The sequence below is a fragment of the Oncorhynchus mykiss genome, chromosome 14, assembly GCF_057628025.1.
Source record: "Oncorhynchus mykiss isolate SJ-2025 chromosome 14, ASM5762802v1, whole genome shotgun sequence".
Lineage (NCBI taxonomy): Eukaryota > Metazoa > Chordata > Actinopteri > Salmoniformes > Salmonidae > Oncorhynchus > Oncorhynchus mykiss.
Window position 1 is genome coordinate 13,522,850 of NC_143035.1, and position 13,641 is coordinate 13,536,490.

The following is a 13,641-nucleotide window of genomic DNA, read 5'->3' on the forward strand; positions in this document are numbered from 1 at the left end:
TTGAACATCTTGGCCATGTTCTGTTATAATCTCCACCTGGTACAGCCAGAAGAGGACTGGCCAACCCTCATAGCCTGGTTCCTCTCTAGGTTTTGGCCTTTCTAGGGAGTTTTTCCTAGCCACCGTGCTTCTACACCTGCATTGCTTGCTGTTTGGGGTTTTAGGCTGGGTTTCTGTACAGCACTTTGAGATATCAGCTGGTTTAAGAAAGACTTTATAAATACATTTGATTTGATATACTAAATGGAGTACCTTGGATTTACATAAAGTATGATATGAAATGCTCTGAGACCATGTTGGGTACGCTGAGAAAGTGTAATGGCATTTTACTACCAGTTCTCACTTTACTTGGGGTAGGGGATAGTGTGCATGTGTGTGTGAGTAAGTGAACGAGAGTGGATGAAGTGATGAGTTTTGCGTGAGTTTCTGTTGCCACTGTGTCATATTTTGGACAGTGGTGGAAAATGTACCCAATTGTCATACTTGAGTAAAAGTAAAGATACCTTAATAAAAAATGACTGAAGTGAAAGTCAATCAGTAAAATGCAACTTGATTATAAGTCTAAAAGTATTTGGTTTTAAATATACTTAAGTATCAAAAGTGAATGCATAAATAATTTCACATTCTTTATATTAGACATAACAGATGACACAATTGTTTAAAAAATTTAAATGTACGAATGGCCAGGGGCATACTCCAGCACTCAGACATCATTTACAAATGAAGCATTTGTGTTTAGTGAATCCTCCAGATCAGAGGCAGTAGGGATGACCAGGGATGTTCTCTTGATAATTATGTGAATTAGACAATTTTCCTGTCCTGCTATGCATTCAAAATGTAACGAGTACTTTTGGTTGTCAAGGAAAATGTATGGAGTAGAAAGTACATTATTTTCTTTAGGAATTTAGTGGAGTAAAAGTAAAAGTTGCCAAATGTAAATAGTAAAGTGAAGTACAGATACCTCAAAATGACTTATGTAGTACTTTAAAGTGTTTTTACTGAAGTACTTTACACCACTGCAAATGAAGAATCAAACTGGAGAATAAATTAATGTAACATCACTTTATTTACATTGACATTTTTCATTGGCATACAGATTTTTGTACAGTTTTTTAAAATCTTCATGCCTTGTTAGGCGTGTATATGGGAGGCGAAGTCAAGTGCAGGAGAGTGGAGTATAATAAACAGGCGCACTTTAATACCGGTCAACAAACGACAGCACATAAACATACTAGTGCCAAAAAACACAGTCTAATACAAAAGTTCAGCGCCTGCCAAAATGTCCACGTAACAATAAATAATTACACACAAAGACATGGAGGGGAACAGAGGACTAAATACATGCAGTGTGACTATGGAATGAAAACCAGGTGTGTGTGAAACAAAGACAAAACAAATGGAATATGAGAAATGGAGCGGCAATGGCTAGAAAGCCGCTGACACCGAACAAGGAGAGGAGCTGACTTTGGCGGAAGTTTGACATGCCCACACTTTTGTATAATTTATTTTATTAATCATACTTACGATGTATGGTGGATTTATTGTTCTCTATGTTGAATCGCTACTTTTTAATACAACTCATAATTTTGAATTGTTTGCTTGGTGGCGTTGCTTGTTTTGGCCTTTTCACTGGAAATGTGAAAGAAGGACATTCATACATCTTCAGGCTTGATATAGAGGGTTTGAAACTACTGTATGTGTACCTGATATTTTCACTTCGCCTTTAGCACATGGTCGTTCTTGAATTGCAGTGGCATATGGGCATGGCATTTTGGAAATAATTTACATAATTTTAATAGATTTAAAAAAATGTCTTCCCATTGTCACCTATAGGAGTAGTAACACCGATGACACATTTTAGGTAATTGAGTATTAGCTCATTGCGCTCTAGTGACTCATTGTGGCGGGTCGGACGCCTGCAGGCTGACTTCGATTGTCAGTTGAACTGTGTTTCCTCTGACACATTGGTGCGGCTGGCTTCCGGGTTAAGCGGGCGGGTGTTAAGGAGTTTGGTTTGGCGTGTCATGTTTCGGACACATAATATATATATATATATATATATATATATATATATATATTATAACAATTTACTGAAGTTATATGGTTAAACATGCTGCTCACAATGTTTACTTTCTAGCATCCAAAATATTAGATATACTATCTATCTATAATTCCCCAAAACATCTCACCACAACTCTAATGGGTCACTATGAGGACAAGCCAATTTGCTTAACCTAAGTACTTTAAACAATGCCTAAACATAAAGTTTTTCAGTTTAAAGAACATGCGTTGTTTTATCATCGATAAACAGTTCACTATAAACAAAAACAAGTATGATGTGTACTTATTTGTCATTTTAAAGTGTTTTACATAGTTGCTAAGGTAAAAATATGTATATATATATATATATATATATATATATATATATATATATACACCTACCTAATGCTATAGTCCCTGCATGTCCTGCATTGAAATAATCCCTTCACGATTAATACAGTACATTCTCAATACAAATGTAATAGTCTCTTCAATGTTGTTGACTTCCATGTATAAGGCATAAGTGGTCTATCTCTGCTATCGATACCAGACATTCAGGTTTATTCAGTGGGGGGATGATCGTGCTGTGCAATACTGTTTGCTGATAGAAAATCAGCCGTGATTACCACATCCTGTTCTACTATAAATAAACTCTATAAAGGTTCTCGCTGTTATGATATTAGTTGATATAATACTTTAACACACTTTACAAAGCCCATCATCATGACACGGTTTGTTCAGAGGAGGGAAGTAAATGCCAACAGGAAACAAGCGGTTTTCCCCAGTTTAGGTCAGTAGCTGGCAGACCTGCACTGCCTTTCCTGCCAAAATTATCTCTCAAACTCCTGAAGGAATTTAAAATTTGAGACACTGGGGACCCAGCGTGGAACCTGTGGTCAGTTCAGTTGTGTTATGTAAAAAGCCAGACAGTTGTGTATGACAGGATGAGAAAAGATCAACAACATTATCTGATCATCTTCTTGCTCCTGACTTTCTCACGTTGCTGAGCAGTTTCTTAGATCTGTAAATCCCTTACAATTCCTATACCTCAAACTGATTATCACATCAATTAATCCTTATTCTAACAGGAGTAGTAAACACTAGATTTGTTTATATGTGTTGTTGTCCTTTAGGCAGCAGTGTCAAAGTGCACAGTTAATACTGCTTAAAGTGGAATAAAAGGAGGCAGACTAGCTAGCTAGAATGCACCAGATCAAATACATGTTCAACTACAATACATACAATAGTAGCCTATGGGCTTCAGCTGTAGCCAAGGCCAACCAATGGGGCAGTCAATGCAGGGCTGAAAAATAACATTAGCACTTAGGAGGAGTCTGTAAACAGTTTTTGTTCCCACTCTGACAGAATTGGCTAAAATCCTGATATAAGACATGTATAAAAGTTAAAAGTTAAAGCTTGGTCGCAAATGGGTCTCCCAAATGGACGATGACCCCAAGCATACTTCCAAAGTTGTGGCAAAATGGCTTAAGGACAACAAAGTCAAGGTACTGGAGTGGCCATCACAAAGCCCTGACCTCAACTCTTTTGAACATTTTTGGGTAGAACTGAAAAAGCGTGTGCGAGCAAGGAGGCCTACAAACCTGACTCAGTTACACCAGCTCTGTCAGGAGGAATGGGCCAGAATTCACCCAACTTATTGTGGGAAGCTTGTGGAAGGCTATCTGAAACGTTTGACCCAAGTTAAACAATTTAAAGGCAATGCTACCAAATACTAATTGAGTGTATGTCAACTTCTGACCCACTGGGAATGTGGTGAAAGAAATAAAAGCTGAAATAAATAATTCTCTCTACTATTATTCTAACATTTCACATTCTTAAAATAAAGTTATGATCCTAACTGACCTAAGACAGGGCATCTTTACTAGGATTAAATGTCAGGAATTGTGAAAAACTGAGTTTAAATGTATTTGGCTAAGGTGTATGTAAACTTCCGACTTCAACTGTATATAATATATAAACTGGAGAAGAAACAGAGGAGCGAGGGTTGAAATGGCCTTTTTAAAGTGTGTGTTTGTTTCCCTTTTTAGAGCTGGTCTAGGAGGAGGGGGAGGGGAGAGTGTCCTTGGGTTTACCCCTCTGGGCTGCCAGGCCACAACAGTGCAGATAGACACAGACAGGATGAATGAAAGCCAGCAGGCTAAGTAACGTCAGGGCTATGTTCACCTGTAGAGGAAAAATAAAAAAGAGAGAGAGTGATGAGGGGGAAGGAAGGGGGAAGGGAGATGGGATCACCACTCTGCAATAAGTCGACATCAGAACATAATGGTACAGGTTAAAGCCTGCTGCAAAGCTCTCCCAAAGGTAAAGGTAGTCTATCTGGTCATTCTGATAACAGTAACTCCACTCACGTATAGTGGGTCTCCTCCCAGCACTCCTTTGACCAGGGTGAAGCAAGGGTACTGCAGCAGAGCCACCACTGCAGACAGAGCCATGAGCATACCGTACAGCTTCCCAAAATGACACGGAGGAAAACTACACAGAGGGAGGGAGGCAAGGGAGATAATTTAATTAATTTGTTACTACTGTACAAGAGTATGACACTAAGAATGTGTGAGCGTCTATCTGTACTCCCCTTATCCTGTTGCATAATGTTTGTTATTGCAAACAGTTGGTGTGTGTGTGTGTGTGTGTGTGTGTGTGTGTGTGTGTGTGTGTGTGTGTGTGTGTGTGTGTGTGTGTGTGTGTGTGTGTGTGTGTGTGTGTGTGTGTGTGTGTGTGTGTGTGACTCACGCAATGCTGATGAAGGCTGCATTGCCTCCATAGAGGAAGGATCGGTTGAGGACCTGCAGGATGAAGGTGAGGTACTGGAGGGGGAGGAAGGGAGTGGAGGCACAAATGGAGAACAGGACACACTGCAGCGCCGTCAGGGTCAGGGAGAGCACTGATGCACGCAGGTCTGCCTCCTTCTCACTCATTCCTGCACACACATACACCAAAACATACAGTATGCCCACACACATATACACACACAAACACACAGATAAGATTAGTGTTGTGTGTACAAACCCATGCATATTTTACACCCTTCCCCGCCCCCTTCACAGTTAGGTATCAGGGTCAGAAAATCAAGCAGTTCTCTGGGATCTGGTGTTGAAGTTAGTTTAGAGTATGATTTCACTGTTTTCACAAAAATACCGTCTTGTACACATATTTCGGTAGTGTGAAGATGTTAATCTCGATTTAGTTCTGTCTTCTCCATTTCTACACCACCTCATTAGGTAGCATACGACAACACCACTTCAGTCACCCCTTTCCAAGCAGTAATGTACTGAAGGTCAGAGGCTCTTCAGCCCAAATGTTCCTCCAGTAAAACTCTTAATAGCAGAGCAATTTATTTGAAAACAGCTGTAATGTATAGACATCCTTATATTTGAGACTTGTTTTATTGAGTTTTAACTGAAATTGCAGTAATAGCCTGTTACATTCTGAAATTGTTGGCATAGCAAAAAAAATGACCTGTGAAAGAACGTTCTTTGTGTGTTTGGTTTGGAGTGTGAGTGATAAAATAATGTATATGTTAAAAGATAATGATAAAATAATTCCACTCTGAAACCTTATAACTGCATGAAATTGTTTAGAATCATAAAATTCTAATCTGATGATGTGTGTAGTTTTAGTCAGAATTAGGTTAAACAATGTATTTGTATAGTGGAAAAACACAGACTGTCTGAGCAAGGCGTAGCTTAGGATTTGAACTTGTATGTGTGTGCCGAAGAAAATAACCTGAGAAGAGTTCAACTTTGTTTGGACCGACCTGGCTAGGCCTCTGAGGAATTTATGATAGCATAGGGAGTACTTCTCAAGGTTTCCCTAATCTCGGGGGAATGGAACTGTCGGCTGGGTAGTGATACACAGTGGTGAGAACTATGGAGAAGGATACAACTCATCTACTGTTCGTGTGTATGTATGTGCGTAGGATACCTACTGTTTATGTGTGAAGGTATGTGCGTAAGGAGCCAGTATAAAATGCATGTTTTTGTACAACGGACTAGGACGTCCTCGTGAATAAACATTTTGACTATTGTTAGCTGAGAAATCTGTCTGTTTCATTTAAACCAGAATCTTACAAACTCTGGGTTGCAGACTGAGTAGAATAATTTAAGTTTATGAACATTGATAACAAAATTCTCATAACAGTGAGTGTGTGAGGTTTCACATGTGTGTTGTAGAGAATTTGTATTAGTGTCTGTAGGTGAAGATTGTACCTGGGGCCCTGGGCTTGCCCTTGTGTCGGTCCATGATGAGGCCGTTCCAGGGGGCACACAGCACCCCACAAAGCTGTGTCACAGCAAAAGCATTGGTGTATGTGCTCACTGCAGGGAAAAACAGAGCGGTATAAGTTTGTGCTTAGAAAGAGAGAAGAGTTACACTTTAAACAACTTTTGTTTGTAAGTCTACTTTATTAAACATCAGTAAGATATTTATAAATGGTTAAGACAGTAATATACTACATGGCCAAAAGTACATCTCATTTCAAAATCGTGGGCATTAATATAGAGTTGGTCCCCCCTTTGCTGCTATAACAACCTCCACTCTTTTGGGAAGGCTTCCCACTATGTTGGAGCGTTGCTGCAGGGAGTTGCTTCCATTCAGCCACAAGAGCATTAGTGAGGTTGGGCACTGATGTTGGGCGATTAGGCCTGGCTCGCAGTTGGTGATCCAATTCATCCCAAAGGTGTTCGATGGGGTTGAGGTCAGGGCTCTGTGCAGGCCAGTCAAGTTCTTCCACACCGATCTCGACAAACCATTTCTGTATTGACCTCACTTTGTGCACGGGGGCAATGTCATACTGAAGCAGGAAAGGGCCTTTCCCAAACTGTTGCCACGAAGTTGGAAGCACAGAATCATCTAGAATGTTATTGTATGCTGTAGCGTTAAGATTTCGCTTCACTAAATCTAAGGGGCCTAGCCCGAACAATGAAAAACAGCCCCGGATCATTATTCCTCCTTCACCAAACTTTACAGTTGGCACTATGCATGGGGGCAGGCAGCGTTCTCCTGGCATCTGCCAAACCCAGATTTGTCCATCGGACTGCCAGATGGTGAAGCGTGATTCATCACTCCAGAGAACGTGTTCCACTGCTCCAGAGTCCAATGACAGCAAGCTTTACACCACTCAAGCCGATGCTTGGCATGCAGCTGGTTGGAAATGGAAACTAATTTCATGGAGTCTCATTTCTTGAAGCACGAGATGAACCGTTCTTGCGCTGACGTTGCTTCAAGAGGCAGCTTGGAACTCGGTAGCGAGTGTTGCAACCGAGAACAGAGCATTTCTACGAGCTACACGCTTCAGCACTCGGCAGTCCCATTCTGTGCGTTTGTGTGGCCTACCACTTCACAGCTGAGCCGTTGTTACTCCTAGATGTTTCCACTACACAATAACAGCACTTACAGTTGACCGGTGCAGCTCTAGCAGGAATTTGAAGAACTGACTTGTTGGAAAGGTGGCATCATATGGCGGTGCCACGTTGAAAGTCACTGAGCTCTTCAGTGCGGTCCATTCTATGACCAATGCTCGTCTATGGATATTCCATGGCTGTGTGCTCGGTTTTATACACCTGTCAGCAACGGGTGTGGCTGAAATAGCCGGAGCCACTAATTTGAAGGGGTGTCCACATAGTTTTGGCATATGTATAATGTCTGATGCATAAGTATAATGTCTGACAATAGGCATTTGTAAGTGGGTGTGTATGTGTGTGTGTACCCAGAGAGGGTTCTCCCTGGGTCAGTCTCTGCAGCATGGGGTTGAGGGTGCCGATGAACAGGTAGTGTCTCAGCTGCATGACAGATAGCCACACCAGGTGCCAGAGGAAGAACTTGGACAGGAAACACTCCCAGAAAGTAGCCACTGAGAGGGGTTGGGGAGGAGAGGAAGAGGTCAAATCAGTCACAAATACACACAGATTACATAATTGCAGTTAACAAGGTCTGTATGGTCAACCAATCATGAATATATGGGACAAGGGAATGAGAAGGGCTGATATCAACTTAACCTAAATCTACACACCTTTCTCTGCGCTCTCCTTGTTAAAAGGCGTTTCCTCCGTGACATCTTCACTCTGCACACTGGCAATTGCTGCTGTCTGCTCCGGGCTAAAAGTCTTGGTCTGGCCACAGTTTATTCTGTCACAGGAAGTAATAGCAACACTGGTTAGAGTCACACAGAGAACAGACAGACTGGACCCACAGGGGGTGTGCTGGGGTCTCTAGTTTGTTAGAGCTTCTGCTAAGAGCAACAAACACTCAGCAGACATGTATTCCCTTCTTTCCCTGGGTCAATTTTTGGTTAGAGGTGTAGCCCTCAGGGAGGGGTAGGGGATGTGTTCTTTCACCTAGGTGTAGCCCTCGGGGAGGGGTAGGGGATGTGTTCATTCACCTAGGTGTGTCCCTCAGGGAGTGGGTAGGGGATGTGTTCTTACCCCTAGGTGTGTCCCTCATTGAGTGGGTAGGGGATGTGTTCTTACCCCTAGGTGTAGCCCTCAGGGAGGGGGTAGGGGATGTGTTCTTACCCCTAGGTGTAGTCCTCAAGGAGGGGGTAGGGGATGTGTTCTTACCCCTAGGTATGTCCCTCAGGGAGTGGGTAGGGGATGTGTTCTTACCCGTAGGTGTATCCCTCGGGAGGGGGTAGGGGATGTGTTCTTACCCATAGGTGTATCCCTCAGGGAGAGGTAGGGGATGTGTTCTTACCCATAAGTGTATCCCTCAGGGAGGGGGTAGGGGATGTGTTCTTACCCATAGGTGTATCCCTCAGGGAGAGGTAGGGGATGTGTTCTTACCCATAAGTGTAGCCCTCAGGGAGGGGGTAGGGGATGTGTTCTTACCCGTAGGTGTATCCCTCAGGGAGGGGTTATTGTATGTGTTCTTACCCATAGGTGTATCCCTCAGGGAGGGGGTAGGGGATTTGTTCTTACCCATAGGTGTATCCCTCAGGGAGTGGGTAGGGGATGTGTGTTTACCCATAGGTGTATCCCTCAGTGAGGGGGTAGGGGATGTGTTCTTACCCATAAGTATAGCCCTCAGGGAGGGGGTAGGAGATGTGTTCTTACCCATAAGTATAGCCCTCAGGGAGGGGGTAGGGGATGTGTTCTTACCCATAGGTGTAGCCCTCAGGGAGGGGGTAGGGGATGTGTTCTTACCCATAGGTGTATCCCTCAGGGAGGGGGTAGGGGATGTGTTCTTACCCATAGGTGTAGCCCTCAGGGAGGGGGTAGGGGATGTGTTCTTACCCGTAGGTGTAGCCCTCAGGGAGGGGGTAGGGGATGTGTTCTTACCCATAGGTGTATCCCTCAGGGAGTGGGTAGGGGATGTGTTCTTACCCATAGGTGTATCCCTCAGTGAGGGGGTAGGGGATGTGTTCTTACCCGTAGGTGTAGCCCTCAGGGAGGGGGTAGGGGATGTGTTCTTACCCGTAGGTGTAGCCCTCAGGGAGGGGGTACGGGATGTGTGTTCTGGGTAGCAGGAGGAAGGTCCTGACCAGGTGGATGATGCCACACGCAGCCAGGAAGAGGAAAGAGGCACGCAGAGAGATCCCAGCCTCAAATAGCAGCTAGAGAGGCAGGAGGGATGTCATCATTATCACCATCATCATCACCATCATCTTCATCATCATCACCATCATCATCATCACCACCACCATCATCATAATCATTACCTCATTGACAGCTATCAATTTATAATCTCTGTGTGTGTGTGTTTTACCTTGATGATGAGAAAGAGTGCGGAGGAGGAGTCGAAGGCGCCATTGTAGAGGGTGATGATGGTGGAGCGAGTGGAACCAAACAGGTTGCCTATCTACAGGAGTAATAGAGAGGTGAAGCATATTTCATGAGTACATACCACAGACGGACAAAACCCCAAGTCAAACAGAAGCAAAAGCATGGCCCAAGGCAAGGCTTTGCTATATCATGAGTGTGTTCCCAGTCATGGTCCTCTTTAATTACTGAGAGAACTCCTCTGCCCTGAGGACTGCTGGGTACATGACTGATGTTTATTCGGGAGGGAATGAATATGAGAGAACAGACCTGCATGTTGGTGACCAGAAACATGATGCCTCCCACAGAGATGCAGGACAGCGCCGGGAAGAGGAGAACGGACAGAGCTGAGAGAAGAAAAAAAAGAACAAACTTAGTTCTCTTGAAATCTTGCGAACTGCTGACAAAAGGGTAAAAAACGTTCCAACTGTTGATAAAAATGCATCAAGCGCTTTGGGGTTTGGGTAAGCTGTGCCATAAAGCATGTTTTTGAAAAGTCAATGATTTTACCTGAACTTGAGAAGGCCACAAACAAGGCACCAGAGGTGTACATTGATCTGGAGAAGACACACACATACACACTTGCTGACAATCAGAAACACAATGTCACAATGAGACCAGTAATGTTAAAAAAGACTCGTATTCTTGCCCTCTGGTTGTTCCTCCCACTATCCTAGCCCTGTTTTAAGAGCCTTAGCCCACAACAGCTGTGTTTTCCTGGTCCTTGCGACGAGGTCTAGATCACACCTCAACCTCTTTTATTTTTATTATTTCACCTTTATTTAACCAGGTTGGCCAGTTGAGAACAAGTTCTCATTTACAACTGTGACCTGGCCAAGAGAAAGCGAAGCAGTGCGACAAAAACAAAAACAACACAGAGTTACACATAAACCTCCCTCTCTAGTCTCTATCCTCTCTCTATTTGCATTCCTTCTCTTTTCAATTCCCCTCCACCTAGAGTGAAAACATGTGGATTTGCTTCTGATTGGCTTAGGAGGCGATGTATGGGGAGTTTGTTGATGCAGATTTGGAATCTTGGGCTATGGAAGGTTTTTTCAGTAACTGGGTCTGTGCCACATTAACCCTAGTTGGCCCAGCCTAACCCCATCAACCCCAGGCTCAACCACACCCCGAACACTCACAGTCAACAACATAACCCCCAGCCCTTAACCATATCTGTAAATGTCTCCCACCCTGTCCAACTTCATTCCTCTTTCTCATTCCCTCTCTGCTTGGCATGTCCACTCCCCCTCCATTCCTTACCTCTGGCAGTGCTCGCCCTCTGGAGCTGTCTTGCACCGTCTCTTGAATAACTAGGCACTGAGTCCAATCTACTCCAACAGGCAACTAGAAGCCCAGACAACTCAACTCACACCTTCCCCAGCACTTTCCATTGGCCTATCATTGGCGCGCCTCTCTCTCTCTCTCTCTCTCTCTCTCTCTCTCTCTCTCTCTCTCTCTCTCTCTCTCTCTCTCTCTCTCTCTCTCTCTCTCTCTCTCTCTCTCTCTCTCTCTCTCTCTCTCTCTCTCTCTCTCTCTCTCTCTCTCTCTCTCTCTCTCTCTCTCTCTCTCTCACTCTCTCACTCTCTCTCTCTCTCTCTCTCTCTCTCTCTCTCTCTCTCACTCTCTCTCACTCTCACTCTCACTCTCACTCTCACTCTCACTCTCTCTCTCACTCTCTCACTCTCTCACAAACACACACAATTCCCCTCTCCCTTGCTTCTCCCAGAGCTTTCTCCACATCTGTTATTGTGAACAGACATGGGAAGCCCTCCAAAAGGAAATAACAGGATGTGACAGCCAGAAAAATAGTGACTTAGCACTAGAGGGTACACATCCTCATGCTTTCCACCATCACTTAAATACCACAAACAGAGAGACAGATGGGCAGGGACAGAGTGAAACTGTTGGAGAGAGTGGTAAAGAGAGAGACTGAAAGAGGTTCTCTGTTATGGCTGAGGCGATGGCAGACTGTGTTTAGTTTAGTATTATAAACTGAGTAGTTTGGGTCCTGGATGCTGATTGGCTGAAATATCAGACAATCAGTTTATAATAGCAATAAGGCACCTGGGTGGTTTGTATGATCAATATACCACGGCTAATGGCTGTATCCAGGCACTGCCCGTTGCGTCGTGCGTAAGAACAACCCTTAGCCGTGATATATTGGTTATAAAACACACCCCCTAAGGGCCTTATTGCCAGCTGTCTGGCTGCTTCATAGCACTGTGCTTTTTGAAGGTCTCTCAGTCTAACAGCCATAAAATGAGCCGTTAGTGCAGCATCGACCAGAGACAACGAAATCTCAACTCCCATGAGATTAGGCATGCATTAAAGCCTCATTAACTCTGAACAGATTCTTAAACGTTTAACAAGACTCTATAATATACTGTCTTCACGTAAGGCCAAACCATTGCGGGTAACTCAAGACTAAACGCAAATCAATGGTTGATGTCAACGGGAGATTTGCGGGAAAGATCAAGATACAGTCACAAGATAAGATAAGACAAGGCTCATATAGTTGTGCTCAGTATCTTGTTTTAGTGACACTACTGCATTAGGTTGTTTACATTATGGATATGGTTGAATATAGGTTATCAACCCTGTGCCGCTTAATGATGCGTTATAACATGCTTACAAAAAATACTCACATTCCCAGCAGCCTGGCCACCATGGTGCCAAAACGGTCAAACAGGAAGCCGTTGGGCAGCAGCAAGAAGTTGTTCATGAAGGAAGCGATGGTGAAGACGAGGGAGAACTGTTCATCCTGAGCACTGCAGTCTGACACACACACACACACACACACACACACACACACACACACAGGCAGAGTGCTGTCAGTATGGGCAGGTGTGTGTGCATGAGTGTGCCCAGGCCTCTGAATGCCCTTAAACATATTTATTTGTATTGTAAGATATACTGTGAATCCAAACAAATGATACATTATGTGAGAATGTGTTTGAAACGGGATGGTGAGGTGTCTCAGTCACTGACCTAGGAATTGTGTTCCATTGACCCCGGTAGTGTTGACACACAGGTAGCTGAAGTAGCCTTCCGTCTTCAGGACGAACACCAGGGAGGCCCAGCCAAAAACGGCCCCCGCAAAACACAGGCACTCCAGCAGTCCTGTGACCAGGGTCAGCCACCGCCGCACCACCGCCTCACCCTCACAACCCAGCATGGTCTTGTCCCGCACTTTCACTCTTTTTAGGTTCCCTGGTGGAGTCACTTCACCTAAGAGAGAAAACAAGAAAAAGAGAAAATCAGAAAACAAAACCCAACAAAGATTTTTAAAAGCCCATCTCTTCTCTGAAAGTGATTTCAAATCTCAATGACTCTCTTGAATGCCCTCTTGAATAGCATATACCCTAAAATAAGGCTTTTCTGTGTCGTTTTGATCGACTGGCCATTGCATTTTGCAGCAGTCGCATTGAAGGCAAACATACATATCTAACATTCCAAACATATTGCCAAAGAAACTAGATGTAATAATTAAGAGACAACTGCCCTGTCGCAACATTCAGTTTTGTGGACAAATGAACCACTTACTCACAGTTCAGAAGAAGCTCTCCAGCTACTCTTAGAAAACTACTCCCCTTTCTTCCCTCAACTCTCTTTTATAGTTTATATAGCCTTCCTTCCACCCAGTCTCCCCTCCCCGTTCATTTGACCCCTCCTCTCCCCTAAATCCCTCTCTCTCTCACCAAATGAAGTCCTATTTTCAGTCCTATTTTTTGTCTGATGGCGAACACATGAATGTGAAGGAAAAGATACAACGAAAGAAAGCCAATACACACCATGAAAGCAAATTAAATGACATATGGGAGAGATA

At 43.7% G+C, this 13,641-nt stretch overlaps 1 protein-coding gene across 4 annotated transcripts; it reads right to left on the bottom strand.

Moving 5' to 3' along the window:
- Window positions 1–1,047: 1,047 nt before the first annotated feature.
- LOC110488839 (equilibrative nucleobase transporter 1) lies at window positions 1,048–13,431 on the bottom strand. Of its 4 annotated transcripts, none has more exons than XM_036942979.2 (13): window positions 13,359–13,431; window positions 12,804–13,043; window positions 12,461–12,590; window positions 10,323–10,369; window positions 10,083–10,159; window positions 9,760–9,852; window positions 9,468–9,607; window positions 8,069–8,184; window positions 7,766–7,909; window positions 6,267–6,374; window positions 4,792–4,978; window positions 4,410–4,533; window positions 1,048–4,224 (listed from the first exon to the last, which is right to left on the bottom strand). In XM_036942979.2, the coding sequence occupies exons 2-13, from the start codon at window positions 12,988–12,990 to the stop codon at window positions 4,096–4,098; spliced, it is 1,482 nt and encodes a 493-aa protein (XP_036798874.1). In that variant the 5' UTR covers window positions 12,991–13,043; window positions 13,359–13,431; the 3' UTR covers window positions 1,048–4,095. The 4 variants fall into 4 exon arrangements, with proteins under 4 accessions (XP_036798874.1, XP_036798875.1, XP_090054509.1 ...); XM_036942980.2 differs by having other exon boundaries at window positions 13,363–13,424; XM_090198383.1 differs by lacking the exon at window positions 13,359–13,431 and adding an exon at window positions 13,177–13,343.
- Window positions 13,432–13,641: the final 210 nt, after the last annotated feature.